This window comes from Notamacropus eugenii, chromosome 1 (genome assembly GCF_028372415.1).
Source record: "Notamacropus eugenii isolate mMacEug1 chromosome 1, mMacEug1.pri_v2, whole genome shotgun sequence".
NCBI classification, from domain to species: domain Eukaryota; kingdom Metazoa; phylum Chordata; class Mammalia; order Diprotodontia; family Macropodidae; genus Notamacropus; species Notamacropus eugenii.
This window is the reverse complement of record NC_092872.1, coordinates 349,141,984-349,168,091: the sequence shown is the minus strand read 5'-3', so window position 1 is coordinate 349,168,091 and position 26,108 is coordinate 349,141,984. Positions and strand designations below refer to the sequence as shown.

The 26,108-nt window shown below is 37.1% G+C and overlaps 1 protein-coding gene across 16 annotated transcripts in view; it reads right to left on the bottom strand.

Annotated features, from left to right (window-relative positions):
* The window catches only part of XRCC3 (X-ray repair cross complementing 3), a 68,274-nt gene that overhangs the window by 28,553 nt on the left and 13,613 nt on the right, over window positions 1-26,108 (bottom strand). For 7 of the 16 annotated variants that reach the window (XM_072630110.1, XM_072630107.1, XM_072630105.1 and 4 more), the window contains 4 exons: window positions 25,145-25,235; window positions 24,849-24,986; window positions 16,866-17,078; window positions 16,305-16,466 (listed from right to left, as the gene is read on the bottom strand). In XM_072630110.1, coding sequence (XP_072486211.1) covers window positions 16,305-16,466; window positions 16,866-17,078; window positions 24,849-24,986; window positions 25,145-25,199 — 568 coding nt within the window. In that variant the 5' untranslated portion in view covers window positions 25,200-25,235. The remainder of the gene's footprint in view (window positions 1-16,304; window positions 16,467-16,865; window positions 17,079-24,848; window positions 24,987-25,144; window positions 25,236-26,108) is intronic. The other 9 variants (XM_072630113.1, XM_072630112.1, XM_072630116.1 and 6 more) reach the window with 2 other exon arrangements.

Genomic DNA, 26,108 nt, shown 5'->3' with positions numbered 1-26,108 from the left:
TAAGGTAGTTACTTTGCAGAGAGGGAGGCTCGACACTCAGGTTCAAGGACCATGGGGGGGAGAAATATCCCCACGGGCACCTGCCCTTGAACTGAGTTGCCAGCTGTCTCCCTGGAAAGCCACATGTCCTGGAACGAGCCCCCATAAACTGTATGGGATGACAAGATCCCCTACTTAAATTAACTACTCAGAGGCCTCTCAAAGTGATGACAGAAAGTTTATTTATTCGATTCTCGAGAAGCGGGGCAATTCCTCCACCAGGTGGTCTGGAGCAGGAAAAGCCGAAGACAAAGGAAAAGCAGTGATATATATATAGACCCTAACATATAACCCTCCTCCCACCACTGACCATTATTCTCATTAGCTGAGAAATATGATCTTACATTCTAGACATGAAATCTAGCCAATCCCCTTTGAAATGAAGACATCGAAAAGTTACGTAAGTTTTATCCAATCATTGAGACCCTAATGCACTACATAGTCTATATCCTTTTATGGGAATTATTCCACTCTAAAATTATTGTAACCTGAGCCTCTTAGTCTCCTTTACTCCTGGGAGAAGAATTACAATCTGAGAAGTCTTCGCTAAACTTATTCCACTCAATAGTCACCACCAGTGCTGTCAATATTGGCTTGGCAATACATTTGGCATCACGAACAGGATTGCAGGGTATAAAACCCTCTATTTGGAGGCAGAAAGGATTTAGAGGAAGACATTAACATTCCCAGGATGGGAGGATTTACCATATCCCTTGATAGCCAGGGAATGAACTAAAAGCACTGGACCCTGTGAAAGCTGGAAAGTGAGGTTACAGGAGGGGGTACCTGGGATTTGGAAAGGTGTTTGCAAGGAATACCAATAAGACCCGGGAAGGAGTTGGCAGAGATAAGTAGGAGAGGCTGGATTTTATTAACAGTTTACTGTTATTATGTGTGAAAACAGATGAGTTGCTGAAGAAAAAAAATTCAGATGGAAAAAGTTAGCTAGTTTGCATGGGAATTCTCAGTGTTTGGGCTCTCCTGTGGAAGGAAAGGCTGTTCATTTAGCTAAGAAGAAGCAGAAGGCTGGCAAAAGAAATGTGCATGTGAGCTTTGTACAAACCCAGCCTAGTTGCCATGACAAGGACTGCCAGAGATGGTATGGGAGAAAAATGTAATTAAGTCAGAGGTGGAAAATGAAACAATGTTGCAGAAGATCTCCAAGATCAAAGCTTGCCCCACTATAAAGCGGAAACAAGAGACCCAAGAAGGGAACTCAGTGTTTAAGGAGATAATTGAGGATTTTACTCAGCAGAAAGTAACAGGATTTTCAAGTCAATTCACCCAAAGAATGGGAGAATCGTTAATATCTTAGACGATGAGAATCAGTGATGAAGGGGCCAAAGGATTATTGATAGATGGCATGGACTGCTTAAAATTTATAGGTGTCAGTCAGAATCCTTTTGTACAGCAAGCCTTTAGAGATTACGATATGCAAGGAGGTAACAATACAGCTAATCTGTTGGCTTTGGCTGCGGAAGGATGCAGTAAGCACTATCCTACTGATTCTATGTGGCCTAGTAGATATAGACCCTGGTATTCACTTAGGGACTGTATGAGAAAGTTAAAGGAGGCGGTAATGAAGACTTCCATAATGACTGGAAATGCAGATGCATGCTATGACACTCCCTTAGCAGTTTCCCATAGGAATATAATAGTGAAGACGGCTCCTCTTGCTTACAAGCACTTAATTTTGACTCTAACAACTGGGGAAATAGGGAACCCTCTTTCAGAGGTGCTGGACAAGATTTCACAGTTAAGTGACTTAAAAAATAAATTTCCTCAAGAGAGAAGAGTAAATAGCCAATGGATTCAAAGTCAGAATAGACTGACAAGGAAAGAATTGATTACTGTTCTATTGAGAGCAGGGATAGGTTTTGGAAGCATAGATGGTATTCCAATGAATAAACTATACAGAATGTACAAAGAAAAGGGGCTTGATACTAGACAAAATAGAGAAATAAGAACTGCCCCTACATATCCTCCTGAATGTTGGTATCCAAGTTCATCACACCTTCAGGGAGAACAGGAAATTAGCCAAGCCCCAGCTCAGATTAAAGAAATACACAGACAGGATTATAGACCCCGTATCAGTTTGACCATGTATTGGAAAAATGGATCAAATATTGTAACTAGGGCATTAATAGACACTGGAGCAAAGGTCTCCCTCATGTATGGAAACCCTGGTAAGCTTAAACATGAAACTCTTATCACCATCACAGGACTGGGAGGGGCTGAAATATCAACCAGACAAGTCAAACTAAAGATGAAAACTGGACATTTACCTAAGAAAGAATATACCATAGTGATTGTATTCATTCCTGAATACATCATTGGAATAGATATATTGAGAGGTATGACTAAACTTACCTGAGTGGAGATACCAATTTGCAGTAAGGAAGATATGGATTAATATCGTTTTAGTGGGTAAAATAAAAATGCACCCCATCACTTTACCCGGACCTTCTAAAGTTACTTTAGATACTTGATACATGATGCTTTAAAGCAGTATCATGTGCCAGGTGGGCAAGATGAAATTACCAGTACTATAAAGGAATATGTTGAGGTAAAAGTGTTAGTCCTTAACAACCACTCAATGGAATAGTATCTGGCCAGTATGGAAGTCAGATAAGACATGGAGGATGACAGTGGATTATAGACAATTGAATAAGGTGACTCCTTCCTTGTATGCTGCTGTTCCAGGTACCATTGCACCCTGTGACAGAAGCAAGTCAAGCATTATTCCTGTTTTACAAATGAAGAAACAAAAGCTCATCAAGGTAACCTGCCCACAGTCCCACAACTGGCTATTATGTCAGCCTGAACTGAATCCCCAGCCCTCTGACTTTGTGGCATGAAGCAGCAGAAGAGCACTGGCTTTGGACTCAGAGGACTTGGCACCAATACATGACCTGTGTAGCCTGGGCTTCAACTGTCTCATCTGTAAAATGAGATGGCTGGACTCAGAGATTTCCAACATCACTTTGACCCTTTAATCTAATCTTATTCCTGGGTGAGTGCTCTTTCTATTAACCTGTGCTGCCCAAACAGGTATATGGTGTTGGGTGATACTGCTGAGAGCTCAGCCAAAGGCATTAGACTGGGTTCTATTGGCCAAAGAAGTTAGGAAACTTTTAGATCTTTTCCCAAAGTCATCATTTCTGCCCACCATAAGTAAGAAAGGCCCCAAACTTGTGAACCTTAAATTTTACTGACACAAAATGATACATCTGATACAATTAAGCAAATTTTACGAACCTGCACATGTCCATGTGACAGGAGGTAGGCTAGGCATTGAGGATAAAAGATTTTTTAAAAAAATGATACATGATAAAATCCTTACCATCAAAGAAATGACTTTAGTCTACGGGGAGACTGGGGAAAGGGAATACGTTTCAAATAGATTGACTGTTATTGGCTTTTAAAATAAGACTATCTATGAAAAAGACCAAGTTAAACTGACTTTTTTCTATCATTCAAATCCAGACAAAGATAGAAAACAAAACAATTCAGCAAACTAACAAGCACTATCAAATGGCTCCTCAAAATGGCACCAATATAATTAATCCAGAGACAATGTGTCCAGTTTTCTTGACTAGCTGCCAAGCCATAGACAAGAACAAAGAGCTGGTCCAGAGACAGAATACATGGAACAAATTGGTTTCCTTTGAGAACATTTATTATGCAACTGAATGTCAGAAGAAGTTGCAGCAAGTAAGATAAATTCAAATATGTTTGACAAGAGAATGTAATATCTAAACAATGACGTATCATTCTCTTAACTGACACTGTACGAAGAAAATGTACCTGAATGCTGGTTGTTTCAGGAGGTCAGATAAGAGATCTAAGGTCACTCCTCAGCATCTCCATTTATTTTTTTTGCTGTTGGTGTGGTGAAAATTTTTGGATATGCCAACTATGGAAACATATTTTACATGACTATGTGTGTTTATTACAAGGGTTTTGCTTTTTTCTTTTTCCTCAGTGAAAAGGAGAGATGTAAAGGAGAGACAAATTCTTATTAACTGAGGGAAAAAAATGAATTCCAGAGCTGGTGTGGTATACTAGAAAAAGTGTTAACCTAGAATATGCCAAACCAGGTTCAAATCTTGCATTTATTAGATCTATCTGTGGTGATGGTGGAACCATTTAATTTTTATGAGCTTCAGTTTCCAAAAAGAGATCATAACATTTGCACTAACTACTTCACAGAATTTTGTAAACACAATGTTTTTTTTAATTTAGAGCAGTAAATAAATGTGAATAATTATTATTAGCTGCAGTAGCAGTAGAGGAGTTGGAAGACCTCAGCAATCATTAACCAGTTGATGTGCACTTGGCAGGAAGTATCAAGCAGAAGGTTCTTGAAATTTGTGCTTGGCTCTATGCTTTTAAAGGATTTTATCAGTGATTTTCATAAAGATTAAAAATGGCATGGATATCATATTTTTAGACGACTCAGAGCTTGGTGAAATAGTTAACGTATGAGTCAACAAAGTTTGAAATAGGAAATATCTTAATGGCAAGGTGGTACAGAGGAAACAGCTCTGGTTTGAAGATGGTAAAGGCAGGGGTTGCCTGAGCTCTCCCAAATTCCTCTCCAAATAATGTTAAAATAATGCCTCAAAATGAATTCTGGAGGATAAGAACTAACAAAAGGACAGAATAAAACAATTTTTCAGACCAAGGCAACTTAAAACGTTGGCAGGAAAGTCTGTCTCACTGGGGTGACAGTGAAGCACAGATCGGCACAGGCTGATCACAACAAGCCAGCAGCAGGCCTTTGGGATGACTGAATCAGGAGCTGCAGCTTCTGGAGCTCTGAGGCCAGACAGCAAGGGGCTTGACAACTAATCATAAGATTACAGGGGACCCTTTGCTGGCACTGGGTGCAAGAGTCTCAGCATTGCCCATATGCAGTTCCAGATCACAGTTCCAGAGTGAGGAGAAGGAACACTAGCACACTAGAGCAAGCAGCCAAAGGAGAGCAGTGACCCTGGCCACAGTTCCAGGAAGGAATAGACTGCTTGTCATTGCTCAAAGATCACAGCATAAGCCAGGAGAGCAGTGAACACACCTCCCCTTAGATAATAACCAACCCAGAAGCAGAGCCCAACTTGAACATGAAGTTAAAAGTCAAATTATAGACTGGAAAAATGAGCAAACAACAAAAAAAGAACTTGACCAAAGAAAGACTACGATGACAAGGCAGATCAAAACACAGATATAGAAGACAATGACATCAAAAGCAGCTACATGCAAAGCCTCAAAGAAAAACGTGAATTCATCTCAGGCCCTGGAGGAGCTCAAAAAGGATTTTAAAATCCAAATAAGAGAGGTAGATGGAAAATTGGGGAAAGAAAGGAAAGTGATGCAAAAAAATCATAAAAAAAAGTTTGACAAAGGAGGCACAAAAAATACTGAACACCTTAAAAAACAGAAGAGTCCAAATGGTAAAAAGAGGCACAGAAATCCAATGAAGAGAAGAACTCCTTAAAAAGCAGAAGTGGTTAAGTGGAAGAAGAGGTACAAAAATTTACTGAAGAAAAGAACTCCTTAAAAAGTAGAGCTGGTGAAATGAAAAAGGAAGTACAAAAGCACACTGAAAAAAATCCTTAAAAAATTAGAATTGGCAAGTTGATGCTAACGACTAAAAAAGACATCAAGAAAGAAACAAATTAAAGTCATAATCAAAAAAGAGCCTAGATACCATCTTTCAAGAAATTACCAAGGAAAACTATCCTGTTATCACAGAACTAGAAGGTTCAAAATAGAAATTGAAATGATCCACCCATCCCCTCCTGAAAGAAAATTCCTAGGAATATTTATAGCCAAATTCCAAAGCTCTCAGAGGAGAAAATATTACAAGCAGCCAGAAAAAAAATTCCAAAAAAACAATTTAAATATCATGGACCCAGAGCCAGAATAACACAAGATTTAGCTGCTCCTACATTAAATGACTACAAGGCATGGATTATGATATTCCAAAGGGCCAAGAAGCTAGGATTAAAACCAAGAATTATTTACCCAACAAAACTGAATAAAATCCTTCCGGGGAAAAATGGATTTCTGAAGTGAAATTGAGGGCTTCCAAGCATTCCTGATGAAAAGATCAGAGGTGACTAGAAAATCTGCCTTTCAAATATAAGACCCAAGAGAGGCATAAAAAGGTAAACAGGAAAAGAGAAATAATAAGGGATTCAATAAGGTTAAACTGAATACATGGCTACGCGGGAAGATGATACTTTATCATTATTAGGGCAGTGAGAAGGAGTATATATAAACAGAAGCCAGGTATGAATTAACTACGATTGGAATGATATCCAAAAAAAAAAAAAAAAGGAAAAAGATGTACTGGGAGAAGGGGAAAGAGAGAGGTAGAATGGGATAAATTATATCACATAAAGAGGCATGAAAAGAAGAACTTTTTCAGTGAAGAGGAAGATTGAGGGGGTGGGGTGGTGAGCAAAATGAACTGTCCTCTCATTGTAACTGGCTCAAAGAGTAACATACACATTCCTAGAAGGAAATAGGACAGAAGGGAGACAAGTGCGAATGAGGAGAGTATGATAGATAGCAGGGAGGGCAGACAGGAGGAGGAGGTGGCCCAAAGCAAAACATTGTGAAAAGGAACAAGATGAAAGGAGAAAAAGAAAAGGATAAATTGGGGGAGGAGGCGGCGAGCAAGTGGGAGTGAAATACATGTGAATGTGATGAACTTACCCATAAAATGGAAGTGGACAGCAGAGTAGATTCAAAATGAAATAATATTAATACTAAACAAACATGTACCAAATGTTATAGCACCCAAATCCTTAAAGGAAAAATTAAATGAGTTACAGAAGGAAATAAACAGTAAAACTATACTAGTGGAAGACCTCCACTTTTCCTTCTTGGAACTAGATAAATCTAACTAAAAAAATAAGATGAAATTAGGGGCATAAAAACTTCATAGTTAAATGCCCCCTGGAGGAGCAGACATGTAAGAGTCTCTTGAAGAAAAGATTGGAAGAAATGACCAAAATTATTGGACATTTTAAAGCACATTGCCTTTCTCTTTTTACACGCATATAATTTTTGTTGTTTAGTCATTTCAGTTGTATCTGACTCTATTATTCCACTTGGGGTTTTCTTGGCAAAGATACTGGAGTGGCTTGCATTTCTTTCTCTAGTTCATTTTAGAGATGACAAAACTAAGGCAAACAGAATTAAATGATTTGGCCAGGTCCACCGAGCTAGTATCTGAGACCAGATTTCAACTTAGTTCTTCCTGACAATAGCTTGATGCTCTCTCTACTGTGCTGCCTAGCTGTTATAAATATGTACATACATATGTATATGTGTATGTATACACATATATACACTGTCAGTGGGAAATCATAACTTTATGAAACATGTGAAAAAAGAAGAGAAATGACCATCCATGTACGTGCAAAAAGTTCACAATCCAAACAGAAGCTTGCATATTTATGAGATTACAACAAGGAAGGGAGAAGAGAGCAATCCCCTCCTAAGTGGGAGTGGCATGGCAGAAGGAAATAAGCAATGGGGTGGGAAAGAGACTAATTCCTTCCAAGGGGAAGAGAAATCATGACTAGGAAAGAGAGCAAAAGCAACAGTCTTTTCCCTTGGGAACTGTCAGACTTTGAAGATAGGATAGTCTGCTTATCTACAAGGGTCCCAGCTGCACAAACAGTCTGGTGCAGACTGACCGATGCCTGCCTTGATTCTCAAGGACATACCAGGAGTCCAGTTTGGGGCACAAATAACAAATTACATCAGCTGGTGGGGCAGGAAGTTGAGGGGGGAACACACACACACGTAAATCAACAATAGTAAGATTACCATGGTAAATTTACTCCAATTGGTTGGGGAGGGAACATGTCAAAATAAGCATAAATAAAGAATCCTCTGGTTTATCAAATAAACACAAGTTTCATCACCATTGCTACCAAATAACATCTTATTTTTCTGAAAGCTTTTAATTGCATGTATTAAAAAGACAAAATGAGGCATCTCAATATTATCATGTTTTCTGAAACTTAGTGCCAAAAACCAAGTCCACACATCATATTATTATGGTAATTATTTGTTATATGAAAATTATAAAAGATTTTATCAATAAATATTTAAGCATATTATTTTTGTTATATGTTCATGTGTTATAAAATTATAATAAATTCTTATTTTTATTTGAATAAAATATAAGTTAAGAAATCTACATGGATTTAAAAAGTAAAAGGGGGAACAGTACAATCATTGTTATGTGTAAAGGAGGTGTTGCTACATAAAGTCTAGAAACTCCTGGCCCATATGATTGCTAAGATTCCTTCCCACTCTCTATATTCCCTTCAACTGTCCCATCATCTGTTCTGGGAAAGTACCAGAAAGCAAAGAAGAATCCTCAGTATTTCTATCCATCCTCTTAAAGGTCAGGAGCAGAACTAGGGATATATTCCCAAACTGCTGGAAGAAATCTATTCAGATTCCTGTCACTCTCCCCAAACAGAAGGAAAACACCATCCTCCCCTTTTCATACTGCCATTAATCTCCAACTTCAAGATCATTTTCATCTGGGAATATCAGGAAAGGCTTCATGGAAGAGATATTAATTGAGCTGAACCTTTAAGCAATTGGATTTCAATGAGTGAAGATGTGGAGGGAGTATGTTCCTTGCAAGTGGGGATAACCTATGTGAATATATGGAATACAAAAGAGAAAGAAAGATAAGATCAAGGAAGAGTTAATTATTTAATTTGGCAAGAACAAAGGCTACATGACAGAGAATAATGGGAAATAAGACTGGAAAGGTAGATTAGAGATGGTGTTGAGGGGTCTGAATGCCATTCTAAGGAGTTTATATTTGATCTAAGGGCCAACAGGGAACCACTGAAGCATTTTCAGAAGGGAGTGACGTAGTCAGACCTGCATATTAGGAAGATCATTTTAGCATTTGTGTGCTCTAGAGGGGAAAGTGACTTACTTTGGTTCACAGAGTCAGTTATTACCACATCCAGAACTAGAATCCACATTTTCTGACTCCTGTCACAATGCTGCTTCCATGACAGCAGGTTAACACCTCAGAGAGTGAATGAATGGCCATAATAAACTAGAAGATTGAAAAAAAAGACCAAGATAAAAGACCTTCACTTTGAAGGTCTTGGTGAAGTAGGGCAAAACATACTGGGCAGAACAGTTAAACTTATACATGAAAAAATAATTTACATAGTCCTCAGGACTAGGGTTAGGGTTCCCATGAGGGTTGATATCATATGTTCTGCTTCTTGGCTAACTGAATTTGGCCACTGGCTTAATTTGAGTGTACTGCTGATGCTGCCCTGGTGAGGGAAGAAGTGTGTGTATTTGAAAAATACAACTGGAATTCCAGAGAAACCTAAATTTGAAACTCTGAATCTTTGCTCTAATATTTATTAGTTGCGAACCCCTAGAAAACTTATTACCCCTAAACCCACCCCCATCAGAGCCTACTTATCCTAATCTATAAAATAGGACTAATAAAACCTATACATACTTCATAGGGTTGTTGGGAGAAACCTATTTTTAAAATTACAAAATGTTATAGAAATGTGAGCAATTACTATTTGCCCCCAGTGAGAAGAATTAGGTTCAGTGGAGAATAAACTATAGGAAGGTAGCATCTGGCTCAATTTATAGAAGAATTTTCTCTGCCCTCATCAGACATTTTAGGAAGACTACTGACAAACTGGAGTGCCCAAAGAAGGGTAACAACCAGGGTGGTGGGAAGACAAGAGACAATTCAGGCATCTGAAGAAGGTAGTGGGGCTATCTGGCCTGGCGAAGATAAGGCACAGAGGTTTATAAATATCTGAATGGCTGTCATGAGGAGGAGAGATGAGACTTGTTCTGTCTGATCCCAGAATATAAAACTAGGAGCAATGGGTGGCAGTTGACTTGGGGCCAATTACCGAAAAACTTTCCAATAGAGCTATCCAAAAGCAAATAAGGAAACTGTAGAAGCCGTGTCAATCTAGGTGTTCACATTAATGCTAGATTACCATTTCTGGAAAAGTTTTAGAGAGGTTTCTATTTAGGGATAAATTAGACCAGATGGGATCTAAAGTCCCAACTCCAAGGTTCTATGATTTTATGAGATAAATCTGCTAATTTTTCTGTTAACAGATTAAACATATTCCCCTGTTCTCTACTGTTTTCATATACCTGCAAAAGCTACTCAGAACCAAAGTAATTTTTATGTGCTTATCACCCCAAAAGATAATCACTTCATTCTGAATTGACAATGCATTTTGATCTTTTGGCCACACTGTTTGCATGCTCATTTCAGCATATACCAGCTAGTCTATATGTACATTCTGACATTTACATGCTCGTTAGGCTTATGAACTGTACACCTACACACTATACATCAGGACAGTGACAGCTCATCACTCTAATCTCCAAAAAAGACTTCATCAATAACTTAGGCTAAACTTGAAGTATTTTTGGACAGTCAAACAGCCGCTGCCGCCCTATCTGAAATGGGTTACCTTTGAAGTCAATGCCAACACCTGACATCCCTATCTTTAGAACTAAATTCAGACATTTCCTGAACAATTATTATATGTAGGGTCTGGGTGGAGGAGGACACATAAAGCATAATCTCTACATTTAAGTAGCTTATGATATAGTAAAGGAGAATTGAGACATATGTTTAATTTAATTCACTGAAGATCTATAACTGCATTAGTTAGTGTACTCTTCTCTATGGTGCTAAGTTGCTATGGTCAAAAAAATTTATCCCCTAGAAATGAGACACTTCAGACTTAGCAAAGTGGTCCGTACACAATAGACACAACAGTCCATTGCTGGGCCTTTACTTGAAGATTTTTCCAGTTTACCAGAGGTTCTGCACTATTGGCAATGCCTTGGAGACCTCAGGGTCATTTTCATATAATGAAATGTCACAATAGGACATTAGAGAATTGAAGACAGTATTTAAGTGGAGTATAAAAATGCATTAGAAGTTCTGTTTAAAACATTATAGTAGCTCTTTTGGAAGTGGCAAGGAACTAGAAAATAATGAGGTATTCATCAACACGGGAACGGAAGAACTAAATTACAATACATGAATTTAAAACAATATCATTGTACCGAAAGAAATTATGAAATGCATACTTTCAGAAGAAGCCTTATATGATCTGATACAGAGTGAAAAGAATAATCTATATGACAACAACAATGCTGCAATGAAAAACAACTTTAAAAGATTTGGATCAATATCATGATCAACCAGTGGTTGTCCTTTGTTCTTGAAGAGGATCAAAATGACATCGCTCTGCTGGGGTCAAGATACGGTGTATTTGACTGGCTGATCAGACCAATATGAGCCCAGAAGGCTCAACACAGGCTAGGTACAAATAGTCCATGTGAACATTTACAGTGGAGACATATCTAAATTTGTGTATCTCATCATAAAATACGCTGTACATCCTAAAGACATCATACAAATAGGAAAAGGCCCCACATGTACAAAAATATTTATAGCAGCTCTCTTTGTGGTGACCAAGAACTGGAAATTGAGGGGATGCCCAGCAACTGGGGATGGCTGAACAAGTTGTGGTTTATGAATGTAATGGAATACTATTGTGCTGTAAGAAATGATGAACAGGAAGACTTCAGAGAGACTTGGAAGGACTTATATGATCTGATGCTGAGTGAAAGGAGCAGAACCAGGAGAACTTTGTGCACAGTAACAACCATAGTGTGCGAGTACTGTTTCTGAAAAACTTAGCCCTTCACAGCAATACAAGGACCGAAAACACTCCAAAAGGCCTCTCCACATACAGAGAAAGAACTATGGAATCAGAATGCAGAATGAAGCAGACTATTTTCTCTTGTGTTTTGTTTTGGTTTCTCCCATTCATTTTAATTCTTCTATGCAACATGACTAATGTGAAAATGTGTTTAATAAAATGTATGTATATAACCTATATAAGATTGCATGCCATCTCAGGGAAGAAGAAGAGAGAGAGCGGGAGAAAATTTAAGACTTATGGAGGTGATTGTTGAAAACTGAAAACAAATAAATTAATTAAAAAAAAATATGCTATACATTTCCTGAGAGGTGATGGACTCAATACGCAGAATTAGACATACATTTCTGGACTTGGCTAGTAGGGGCATTTGTTTTGCTTGAGTATATGCTATGAGGATTTTTTTTCCTTGAAATATAAAAGTAATATAGGCAAGATGAATCTAAAAAGGCAGGACGAGAGGCCTTGAATGACAAGGAGGCTGAATTAGACAATGGGAAATCAGTAAAGGTTTGGAAAGTAGAAGTGATGGGGTCACAATTTTCCATCAGTAAGATTAATATGGACGCATGGGTAGGACAAATTGAAAGGGGGAGAGATTAGGTAAGAAAAAGGGTTTGGAGGATATTATAAAAGGCCAGGTGAGAGGTCATGAGGGCCTGAAGTAGAGGTTATCAGAGTGAGAATGGGTAAACCGATAAAAGAGGAATCATGGAGTCTGAAATGACAAGACACAGCAATATGGGGGACACGTGTGAGAAATGAGTGAGAGGAAACATCACAGACTAACCCAGGTTTCAAGAACAGGTGATAAGAAGAATGATGATGTCACAAGAAACAGGGAAGATTTGTCAGTAGAAGTGGTTTTGAGGGAAAGGTGAGTTTTATTTGGGACGTGATGAATCTGAGGTGCTAATGTGACTAAGGTGATACTAGCTCATGAGCGGCTGAATATGTAAGGTCTGAACCTGGGGAAGACGTCAGCACTGAAGGTAGTGGCTTAGGAGGCAACTGCACAGTACTGATAGCCGCAGCTGTAGGAATGGTTGCTCAGGTATGGAGTTTGGAAGGAAGGGAGTTAGAGACAGAAATTTGGGAAACATCTACTTATAAAGGGAGAGGAAAAAGGAGGCAGAAAATAGTCTGAAAGCTAAAAGGAGAACTAGACTAGAAGGAAATAGACAAGGACAGTCTAGTGTCAGGAAAACTTAGGAAACAGAGCATACCATAGAGGAAGAGGGGGCAGCATTCAGTGTTGTTTGAAGAATGAACTGAATTGAATTGTCATGGGGTATAGCATCTAGTACAACAGCAACAGGAAAAGTGAGAGTAAAAATGGGAAAGAACAAAAAGGTAACTTAAAGGCAATGAGGAGCGCAGAGTAGATAAAGCGCCAGGCTTGGAGTCAGGAAGATTAATCTTCCAATCTGGCCTCAGACACTTACTAGCTGTGTGACCCTGGGCAAGTCACTCAACCCTGTCTGCCTCAGTTTCCTCATCCGTAAAATGAGCTGGAGAAGGAAATGGCAAAATACTTCAGTGTCTTTGCCAAGAAAACCCCAAATGGGACCATGAAGAGTCAGACATGATTAAAACTGAACAACAACAGGTAATGAAAATAAAACTTTTGTAAAGAACCTTAGACCTAGAATCACATGACCTCAGTTTGAAATCCAGCTCTGCCAATAATCAGCACTGCCCTTGGCTGAGTGACATACTTTGGGTAAACTCTGGTTTCTTCATCTTTAAAATGGAAGCATATATTTATACAGCCTACTCCACAGGGTTCACAATCCTTAAAGTGCTTTAGCAACGTGTTACATTGCTATCACATACAATTAGTATTATGAGTTTGAGACTCCAACACTTCATTGCATCTGTGAACTCACTGATGGTAATGTTCTTTCCACTGGTCTAAGACTGCCATACATCCCCCCATCCATTCCTCCTCAGACTGTGTAGCAGTGGATCCCATTCTTCCAGGCACTGTGCACAGAATCCACTCAGTTTGTTGGTGGCCCTTTCATGTCTTTTTACATTTTTTTGTTTGTTTTTAATTTCTTTTTATTTATTTATTTATTTAACTTTAAACATTCATTTTCACAAAATTTTGGGTTCCAAATTTTCTCCCCATTTGTCCCCTCCCCCCACCCCAAAACACCGAGCATTCTGATTGCCCCTGTCACCAATCTGCCCTCTCTTCTATCATCCCTCCCTTCCCTTGTCCCCATCTTCTCTTGTCCTGTAGGTCAAGATAACTTTCTATACCCCTTTACCTGTATTTCTTACTTCCTAGTAGCAAGAAGAGTACTCGATAGTTGTTCCTAAAACTTTGAGTTCCAACTTCTCTTCATCCCTCCCTCCCACAGGCCATATCTGTGTGGTTTTGCAAATGACTTCCATGATAGTCGTGTTGTGTAAGATTAACTATATTTCCCTCCATCCTATCCTGTCCCCCATTGCTTCTATTCTCTCTTTTGATCCTGTCCCTACCCAAGAGTGTTGACTTCAAATTGCTCCCTCCTCCCACTGCCCTCCCTTCCACCATTCCCCCCCACCCTGCTTATCCCCTTCTCCCCCACTTTCCTGTATTGTAAGATAGGTTTTCAAACCAAAATGAGTGTGCATTTTACTCCTTCCTTGAGTCAAATGTGATGAGAGTAAACTTCATATTTTTCTCTCACCTCCCCTCTTTTTCCTTAAACTAAAAAGTCTTTTGCTTGCCTCTTTTATGAGAGATAATTTGCCCCATTCCATTTCTCCCTTTCTCCTCCCGATATATTTCTCTCTCATTGCTTAATTTCATTTTTTTAAGATATGATTCCATCCTATTCAATTCACTCTGTGCTCTCTATCTCTGTGTGTGTGTGTGTGTGTGTGTGTGTATGTGTGTGTAATCCCACCAACTACCCAGATACTGAAAAGTTTCAAGAGTTACAAATATTGTCTTTCCATGTAGGAATGTAAACAGTTCAACTTTAGTAAGTCCCTTATGACTTCTCTTTACTGTTTACCTTTTCATGATTCTCTTCATTCTTATGTTTGAAAGTCAGATTTTCTTTTCAGCTCTGGTCTTTTCATCAAGAATGCTTGAAAGTCCTCTATTTCATTGAAAAACCATTTTTTCCCCTGAAGTATTATACTCAGTTTTGCTGGGTAGGTGATTCTTGGTTTTAGTCCTAGTTCCTTTGACTTCTGGAATATCATATTCCACACCCTTCAATCCCTTAATGTAGAAGGTGCTAGATCTTGTGTTATCCTGACTGTATTTCTACAATATTTGAATTGTTTCTTTCTAGCTGCTTGCAATATTTTCTCCTTGACCAGGGAACTCTGGAATTTGGCCACAATGTTCCTGGATGTCTTTCAGGTGGTGATCGGTGGATTCCTTGAATACTTATTTTGCCTTCTGGTTCTAGAATCTCAGGGCAGTTGTCCTTGATAATTTCATGAAAGATGATGTTTAGGCTCTTTTTTTGAGCATGGCTTTCAGGTAGTCCCATAATTTTTAAATTGTCTCTCCTGGATCTATTTTCCAGGTCAGTTGTTTTTCCAATGAGATATTTCACATTATCTTCCATTTTTTTCATTCTTTTGGTTTTGTTTTGTGATTTCTTGGTTTCTCATAAAGTCATTAGCCTCCATCTGTTCCATTCTAATTTTGAAAGAACTATTTTCTTCAGTGAGCTTTTGAACCTCCTTTTCCATTTGGCTAATTCTGCTTTTTAAAGCATTCTTCTCCTCATTGGCTTTTTGAACCTCTTTTGCCAATTGACTTAGCCTATTTTTCAAGGCATTATTTTCTTTATCATTTTTTTTGAGTCTGCTTTAGTAAGGTGTTGAACTCTTTTTCATGCTCTTCTTGCATCTCTCTCCTTTCTCTTCCCAGTTTTTCCTCCACCTCTCTAACTTGATCTTCAAAATCCTTTTTGAGCTCTTCCATGGCCTGAGTCCACTGAATATTTATTTTGGATGTTTGGGATACAGAAGCCTTGACTTCTGTGTCTTTCCCTGATGGTAAGCATTGTTCTTCCTCATCTGAAAGGATGGGAGGAGATATCTGTTCACCAAGAAAGTCACCTTCTATGGTCTTATTTTTTTTCCTTTTTCTGGGCATTTTCCCAGCCAGTGACTTGACTTCTGGGCTTCCTCTTCACACCCACCTCCCCTCCAGATCTGCCCAGCCACTGCTTGGGGTCTGAGATTCAAATGCTGCTTCCTAGCCTTAGAGCTTTGGCGGGGCTAGGGCTGCTATTCAGTGTGAGATTAAGTTCAGCTGCTCAGGTGGGGGCAGGGCCACCACTTGGGGCTCAGTTCCCTCAGGGGGTTTATGTGGAGACCTTCAACAATGGATCTGAGCTCCTGCCTGCTTTGGGAGCACGTCTGCTGCTACCTCCGCTGCTGCGTCCCGAGGGATCCTGAGTTATGGGGACACCCCGCTCCCCATAGAGCTGAAAAGACCCTCTCACTGACCTTTGGTGCCTGTGGCTGGAGGGACCTGCACAGCCCCTGGAGATTCTGTCCCTGAAGCCTGCTCGGATCTGCTCCTCTTGGTGCCGCACGGCCAAGGCAGGACTGGGCTCTGCTCTGGATCTGGTGCATGACAGACCTTTCGTGTCAGTTTTTCAGGTCTCTCTGGAACAGAAATCTCCTTCACTCCATTGTTCTGTGGCTTCTGCTGCTCCAGAATTTGTTGGGAGATCTTCTTTACTGGTATTTTATGGACTGTGGGTTAGGAGCTAGCATATGTGTATCTTTCTACTCTGCCATCTTGGCTCCTCCCCTTCGTCTTTTTACATTTTGCAGAAATAGTAATAACGATGATGATGATGATGCACCAGCCACTGTAGTTTTTCATGCAAATAAGCTGTGGTCCAAGTTCATATGCCTGCTTTTAGCTCTGGGGAAAATCTGAAAATCTTAATGGAGACCTCTACTACTTTATTTGGGGGCTTCTTTCAAGGGAATCATTCTTTCATTCTTTATGTACATGCTTACTTTACAGAATAAGTTAGACAAGTGTCCTCTGCTTACCTGACTCCAGTCCTCCATACTCATAAGGGTACTGCACACAGAGGGAGAGCTGCAGGCCAATCTGAGTCTTCCCAGCCGAGCTCTGCCCAACAAGCTCTGTGATTCCCACCAGGGGGAGACCGCCTCTCAAAAGTCTGTTAAGTACTGAGCAACCAAAGCCAAGTTTCTTATGCTGTGTTGGGAATTCCTCTTTTTGTTGATATAGATGAAGAGCTGAAGTATTTAAAAAAGAAACAAAATGAAATCCCATCAAACAATTTTTATTAAGAATCAACAAATCAACATTCAAGTTTTACAAAATGTCACAGATACTTGTCATACCAAAGGCTTACTTGGTTTATCACTCACCAGTATAACTCCTGGGAGAAAAGTGAGTGAGCAAAGATTAGTGGTTGGCTAGCTTTTTTATGAATACTAGTTTGTTGTGCTTCAGTTGTGTCTGACTCTGTGACCCCATTGGGAGTTTTCTTGGAAAAGATACTAAAGTGGTTTGCCATTTCCTTTTCCAGCTCATTTTACAGATGAGGAAACTGAGGCAAACAGGGTTAAATGATTTGCCCACGGTTAAACTGAAAATCAAGGGGATGCTTATCAATTGGGGAATGGCTGAACAAGTTGTGGTATATGAATGTAATGAAATACTATTGTGCTATAAGAAATGATGAATAGGAAGACTTCAGAGAGGCCTGGAAAGACTTATATTATCTGATGCTGAGTGAAAGGAGCAGAACCAGAACTTTGTACACAGCAACAACCACAGTGTTGTGAGGAATTTTTCTGGTAGACTTAGTACTTCATTGCAATGCAAGGACTTAAAAAATTTCCAATGGTTTTTTAAGGCAAAATGCCTTCCACATCCAGGGAAAGAACTATGGAATTCAATCACATAATGTAACAGATCATTTTCTTTTGTATGACGCTTTGGTTTTATGATTTTTCCCATTCACTTTAATTCTTCTATGCAATATAAGGTGAGGGTATATTTAGTGAGAATGTATGTGTAGAACCTATATAGAATTGCATGCCACCTTGGGGAGGGAAGGGGAAGGTGGAGGGCAGGGAGGGGGGGGGGAGGAAAAAAAATCTAGGTTATATAGTAGTGATTGCAGAGCACTGAACATAAATAAAATAAAAAAATTTTTAAAAGATATCTTTTCCTAGTTCAAGATTCTTACAAATGTTACTTGACATCATCTTAAAGCAGTAAGTTATATCAGAGGAAGGGGGACTATGCCATATCTCTCTATAAGCTATAAACTACATGAATATAGATTAATGACAAATTTAAAAAGTTGTTTCTGGCAGATATGAGGCTGATGCAATAGTAGTTGTCATTATCATAGTTGTAGTACTAATGACAATGACAGAAAGGATTCTGGGAGGATGGAAGAATAAGGGTGGAAATTACTTGGCTCTCTTAACACCCCCACAAATAATTTAAAGTAATGCCTCAAAGTGAACATCAGAGCCACAGAAATAGATAAAAGTTGGGGTAAAGCTGCTATCTGACATAAGAAAACTTGGGAGGACATTAGGAAAGACCTGACCTCCAAGGGTGGTGATCTTGGCTGACCGAAGTACAGATACCCCCAAATCAACAAACAAAAAGCCCTGGCCTCAGCGTCAGGAATTTTCACCCCAGAGACAGTGTGGATGAGGAGATACTGCACTGGATGTAGGGCCAGATGCACTGTCCAGATGCAGTCCCAGTCTATGGCTGTGGGTGAAGAGGAACAAACACATTCAGTGAGTGTGGTCTCAGAGGGATGAGACCCTGTAAGTTTTGGTGACTTGAAGGAGAGCAGAGTCCATGGATTTGGTTCCAGGGCAGAGGGGTGAACAGAAGCTGGGAGCAGGAGGGCCTGCAGAGAGTAAGAAGTGTGTAGTGATAGCGTTGCTGGGGGCCCTGGTCACAGTTCAGGGGCAGAGAGGGGTACCTGAAGTCAAGCCCTCAGAGAGAGCTCAGGACACAACAGGACAAAAACCCTAAAGCTTGAGATATTACCCCCCCATACCTTGAGACTGGAGTCCAACTCTAACATAAAGTTAATAGCTAAAAAATAAGCCACTAAAAAAATATGAGCAATAAAAGAGAAAGAAATGGACCAGAGATAGCTACTATGATGATAATGATGATCTAGGTTCAAGCTCAGAAGAAGATAGAGAAGTCAAACAGCTACTTCTACTTCAAAGAAAAATGTAAAACAGTCACAAGCCCAAAAAGAATTCTTGGAAGAGCTTAAAAAGAATTTTAAAAATCAAATAAGAGAGGTTGAGGAAAGATTAGGGGAAAAAAATAAGAGTAATGCAAGAAAATCAAGAGAATTATGAAAAGAAAGTCAACCAACTGGAAAAAAGAGATCTAAAAAGTCATGGAAGAAAATAACTCCTTAAAAATTAGAACTGGGCAAAGGGAAGCAAAGGAGTTCAAAAGACACGAAAAAATAGTAAAACAAAATCAAAAGAATGAAAAAATAATAAAGAATGTGAAATATCTCATTAGAAAAACACCTGACCTGGAAACAGATTAAGGGCAGACAATGTAACAATTGGACTACCTGAAACTTATGATAAAAGTTATGATAAAAAAATTCTAGACACTATAGTTCAAGAAATTATTAGGAAAACCTGTCTTGAAATTTTAGAACAAGAGGGTAAAATAAAAATTGAAAAAATCTACCAGTCACTACTGAAAGAGATCCCAAGATGAAAATTCTCAGGAATATTACAGCTAAGTTTTGAAGCTCTCAAGTCAAGGAGAAAATACTAAAGACAAGAAGGAAAAAACAAAAACCCCCAAACAATTTAAATACTGTATAGTTACAATCAGAATAATACAAGATTTATCAGCTTCTACATTAAAAGATTGCTGGGCATAGACATTATATTCCAAAGACCAAAGTAGCTGGGTTTACAACCAAGAATAACTTAATCAGCAAAGCTGAGTGTAACACTGCCTGGAAAAAAAAAATAGACATTTAATGAATTAAAGGACTTTCAGGTATTTGTGAGGAAAAGACCAGAACTGAATGGAAAATCTGACTCACAAGAATTAGAAGAAACATAAGAAGGGAAACATGAAAGGCCAATTATAAGGGATTATTATCATTATTATTGATCATATTAAGGTCAACCTGTTTAATTTCCTATATGGGAAAACATCTATAACTTAAGAATGTTATCATAACTAGGGTAGTTTGCAAGAACATACATAGATAGAAAGATTAGGGTTGAGTATGATGGGATGATCTTAAAAAATAAAGTTGGATAAGGAGAGGTAAAATGGAGCAATTATCTCACACAAATGAGGCATGTATGGAAGAACTGTTACAGTGGAGGGCAGAAAGGGGTAGAGGTCTGGTAGTACTAGAACTTTGTTCTCATCGGAGCTGAGTTAAAAAGGGAATAACATCTTGAAGGGTATATAAGTCTTCGTAACTTACAGAGAAATAGCAGGGTGAGGGGATAGGACAAGGGATAGACTCTTAGAAGGCTGTGCTATTAAGAAGAAGAGCATAAGGTAAGAGAGGGACTCCTACAAGGGGTCCAAATTAGGGAGACAGTGGCTAGAAGTAAGTTAGATATCTGAGAAGGGAGAGGGTAAAAAGAGAAGAAGAGAAGGATAAACAGTGAGGAAAAATAGAATGCAAGGAAATGCATAACTAGTAATTATAACTTTAGATGTGAATGGGATAAACTCACCTGTAAAATGGAAATGGATTAGCAGAATGAATTAAAAACCAGAATCTGATAATACGTTGCTTACAAGAAAGACATTTTAAAGTGAGAAATACACATAGAGTAAAAATAAAGAACTGAAGCAGAATTTATTATGCTTCAGTTGATGCAAAAATAGCAGGTGTAACAATCATGATCTCATACAAAGTTAAAGCTGAAACATTTAATTAAAAGAGATAAACAGGGAAACTACATGATGATAAACTACATAAACTATATTTATGACCATAGATAATGAAATAATATCAATAGTAAACTTATATGCATCCAAATTTTTAAAGGAAAAGCTAAATGAATTATAGGTGGAAATAGATGTAGCAAAACTATAATGGTGGGGGACTTCAACTTTCTCCTCTCAGATCTAGGTAAATCTAACTAAAAAATAAATAATAAGTCAAGGAGATGAATAGAATCTTAGATAAGGTAGATATGATAGACATCTGGAAAGGACTGAGCAGCAATAGAAAGGAATATACTTTTTTCTCAGAGATACACAATACCTTTAAAAAAATGACTACATATTAGAGCACAAAAACTTTATAGCTTAATGCAGAAAAACAGAAATATTAAATATATACTTTCAGGTTATAATATAATAAAAATTATATTTAATAAGGGACCATGAAAACATAGATTAAAAATTAATTGGAGACTAATAACCTAATTGTAAAGAATGAATGGGTTAAAGTATAGGTCATAGATATAATAAATAATTTTATTAAAGAATATGATCATAATGAGATAATATACCAAAATCTATTAGATGCAGCCAAAGCAGTACTTAGGGGAAAATTTATATTTCTAAATGCTTACATCGATAAAATAGAGAAAAAGCAGACCAATGAACTGGATATGCAATGAAAAAAACTAGAAAAATAACAAATAAAAATCCCCAATTAAATGTCAAATTTGAAACCCTAAAAATTAAAAATGAGATTAATAAAACTGAATATAAGAAACTAATGAATTAATATATAAATCTAACATTTGGTTTTATGAAAAAAACCATTAAAATAGATACACCATTGGTTAATATGAATAAAAAAAAGAGAGAAGAAAATCAAATCACTAATACCAAAAATGAAAAGGGTGAATATACCACCAATGAAGACTAAATCAAAGCAACTGTTAGGAGTTACTTTGCCCAACTATTTCCCAAAAAATTTAACAATCTAAATGAAATGGATGAATATTTATAAAAATATAAACTGCCCAGATTAACAGAAAAGGAAATAGGATATCTAAATAAATCTATTTTAGAAAATGAAATTGAATAGGCTATAAATGAGCTTCCTAAGAAAAAAGCACCAGGACCAGATGGAGTTACAAATTCTGTCAAACATTTAAATCAGTTGATACTGATTCCAATATTAAATCAATCATTTACAATAACAGGCAAAGAAGGGGTCCTGCAAATTCCTTTTATGGAACAAATATGCTGTTGATACCTAAACTTGGAAGAGTAAAAACAGAGAAAGAAAATCAGAGACCAATTTCACTAACAAATATCATTACAAAAACCCTAAATAAAATACTACTAGGAGATTACAATAATATATCACAAAGATTGTATATAGTGACTAAGTGGGATTTCTACCAGGAACACTGGCATGGCTTAACACAAGGAAAATTATTAACATAATTGATTATATTAATAATAAAAGTAACAAAAATTCTATGGTTATATCAACAGGTGCAGAAAAAGTTTTTCACAAAATTAAATACTCATTCCTTTTAAAAACACTTGAAAGCATAGGTATAATAAATGGATTTTTCCTTAAAATGATAAGAAGTATCTACTTAAAACTATCATCAAGTAATATCTGTAAGCCTTCCCAATAAGATCAGGAGTAAAACAAGAACCCCCATTATCACCAACATTACTCGATCCTGTACAAGAAATGCTTGTAATAGCAATAAGAAAGGGAAATAGAAGCAATCTGAATGTGCAATGAGGTAATAAAATTATCTCTTTTTGCAGACATTATGGCTGATATATTTTGAAAAACCTAGAGATTCAATTAAAAAGCTAGTTGAAATAATAATTTCAGTAAAATAGCAGTATATAAAATAAACTCACATAAATCATCAGAATTTCTATATATCAGCAACAAAACCCTACAAGAAGGGATAGTAAGAGATGACCCATTTAAAATAACTATAGACAGCATAAAATACTTGGGAGTGTACCTGCCAAGACAAACCCAGGAAAGACATGAACATAATTCCAAAACACTTTTTATACAAATAAAGTCAGATTTAAATAATTGGAGAAATATTAATTATTGATGGGTGGGCAGAGCCAATATAATAAAAATGACAGTTCTACCGAATCTACTTATTCAATGACATTCCAATTAAATTACCAAAAAAACTATTTTATTGAGCTAGAAAAAAATAATAAAATTTATTTGAAAGAACAAAAGGACAAGAATATCAAAGGAATTAATGAAAAAAGACGTGAAGGAAGGAGGTTTAACAGTACCAGATCCTAAACTATATTATAAAGTACTAATTATCAAAACTATCTTGTACTGGCTAGGAAAAAAAAAAGGTGGGTCAGTGGAACAGAATAGACATACCAATGTATAGTAATAAATAATTATAGTAACTTTGTATTTCACAAGTATAAAGATTTAAGCTTTTGGGATAAGAATTTACTATTTGATAAAAAAAAAAGTTGAAAAAACTGGAAAATCTTATGGTAGAAATTGGATATAGACCAGTATCTTACATCATTTATCAAGATAAGGTCCAAATGGGTACATGAGCTAGATAGAAAAGGAGACATCATAAGTAAATTAGAAGAACATGGAACATAATACCTACCAGACTGATGAAGAGGAGAATAATTTATAAATAAACAAAAGATAGAGAACATTGTGAGATATAAAAAATAATTTTGATTACATTAAATCGAAAAGTTTTTGTACAAATAAAATCAATTAGAAGGAAAGCAGAAAACTGGGGGAAAATCTTTGTAGACAGTTTTTTGGATAAAGGTCTCATATCTCAAATACATAGAGAACTTAACTTTAAGATATCATCTCACACCTATCAGATTGGTGAAAATGACAGAAGGGGAAAAGGACAAACAAGGGATATGGAAAAATTGGGACACCAATACGCTGTTGATAAAATCATGAACTGATTCTGGGGAACAATCTGAAATTATGCCCCAAGCGTTATAAAGCTGTGTATACTTTTAGACCCAGCAATACCACGATTAGGTCTGTTTCTCCAGGATATCAGAAAAAAAGAAAAGAAGCTGTATGTTCTAAAATATTTATAGCAGCTTTTTTTCATGGTGGGAAAGAAGTGGAAATTAAGGGGATGCCCATCAATTGAAGAATGGCGGAAGAAGCTGTGGTATATGATTGTAACAGAACACTATCATGCACTAAGAAAAGAAGAGCTGATTGATTCTGGAAAACATGTAAAGACTTTCATGAAATAATGAAGAGTGAAATGAGTGGAACCAAGAGATTGTTATACATACAGTTACAGCAATATTGTTCAAAGAATAACTGGGAATGACTATGTTATTCTGAATATTATATAAATACTCAAATAAACCTACAAGGACCTATGAAGAAAGATGCTATCCATTTCCAGAGAAAGAACTAATGGAAGTATGCATAGCATGGTTCCCCTCACACACACACACACACACAGACACACGTACGTGTGTGTGTATATCTGCATCAAATGGTGGCCTTCTCTAGTGTGGGGAGAGGGAGAGGGAAACAATTTGGAACTTAAAATGTAACCAAAAAGAATTTTTAAAAAGTCAATGATAATGACAACAATAGCTAATGTGTATATGGTACTTTAAGGTGTGCAAATGCTTTAAAATTATTATCTAATTTTATCTTTTTTGAAAGTAGTTGCTATCATCCCCACATTACAGACAAAGAAACTGAGGCAGCCAGAGAGTAAGTGATTCTCCCAGAGTCATACAACTATGAGTGTCTTGGATTTGATTTTAACTCAGATCTTACAGATTCCAGGTCTGCCACTCTACCTACAGCACTAACTACCAGTCTCAGCATTAACATCAACAATTTTTCAGATTTTGAAACACGAAGAAAGACTGTACTTTATTTATGACAGAATGACTTTGACCGAAACCTTCTGTGTCAGTGGTCATGCCAGGATTACACTGATATTAATCAACTTTTATGCAATTTATTCCCTCCAAAAAAAAAAAAGGTCCCAAGCAAAATTTTCTCATTCTGTTGTTACCTGTCAGAACACAGTTGCTCCTTAGTGCTAATGAGATTGTTTTTAATAAATGCTGGACATCAATGCTGGACAGTTTTGTTAGTCTCTGCAAATCTGGTCCAGAAAGGTGCAAAACTTTCTTTATTGATTTTAGTTTGGCTGAAATGAGGAGCACAAATACAGCAAGGAGAATCAAAACAATTGTCAGAACAAAAATTATTTTTGCAGATTTTAATTAGTAATTTAAAAAGATAATTGGAATACAAACTCATTCTCACACCAATTGTCATTTTACATTTATAACACATCTAAATTACCTTTCTTAACAGCAGTGATAACTTTAGGATTTAATCCTAGTTGATCCCAATCCATTTCTTAAAAGTATATACTACAGACTTGAGGAGTCTCCTATGAATGAAAGACACATCAAAACATAAGGCAAAAAAAATCTGATTCAAGTAACTTTTTTTCTTTTAAACTATTTTTCATTTAACAAAAACCAATAAAATGAACATTTCTACCTTACTTAAAAAGACTGTACATAAAACTATATATCTATTATGTAGCCCTTCCAGTTCTTTTTAAATATGTAATAAGTTTAGAATATAACACTCAAAACTGTCCTAGTTGTGATTCCTCCTGACATTCTTTCTGTCCTCTTTCTCCCTAATCTTTTCTTTGTTGTTTTTTGGGAACCCTCTCCCTTGTCTCTCTTTTTCTCTCTGTCTCTGTCTCTCTCAGTCTGGAGTGAGGAAAATGATAAGATATGGATATGGATAAATATTACAAAGATTTTATAGAGGTGAAAAGGAGGCATATGACTCAGTATTATTCTTGTTCTCCCAATCACCTTTTTTTGACAGCAATATGGCCACAATTTCTTCCCGTCATTTGAAACCTTACTATGTAAAAATGTAGAGCTTTTGTATAACAAAAAGCAATCCACCAAGAACAAAAAAGGAAATAAAACACAGATTAGGTAAGAAGTCTTTTTAATAAGCACTTCTAACAGATGTTTGATATGAATGCTCTATGAGGAACTGATAAAGATTTATAAATGTAAAATTTATCCCCTAGATATAAACAGATAAAGCATGTCAAAAAGAATTTTCAAAAGATAAAATATTAATTATCATTAACGTCCCTAAGAAACAGTTAAAACTATTTACAAATCAGCAAACTAAGAGTCAAAACAACTGACCTACCTACCTTATGTCCACTAAATTTGCAATGACAGTTAAAAATAATAAAATTCAATGCTATTAGGGCCAAGAAAAAAAA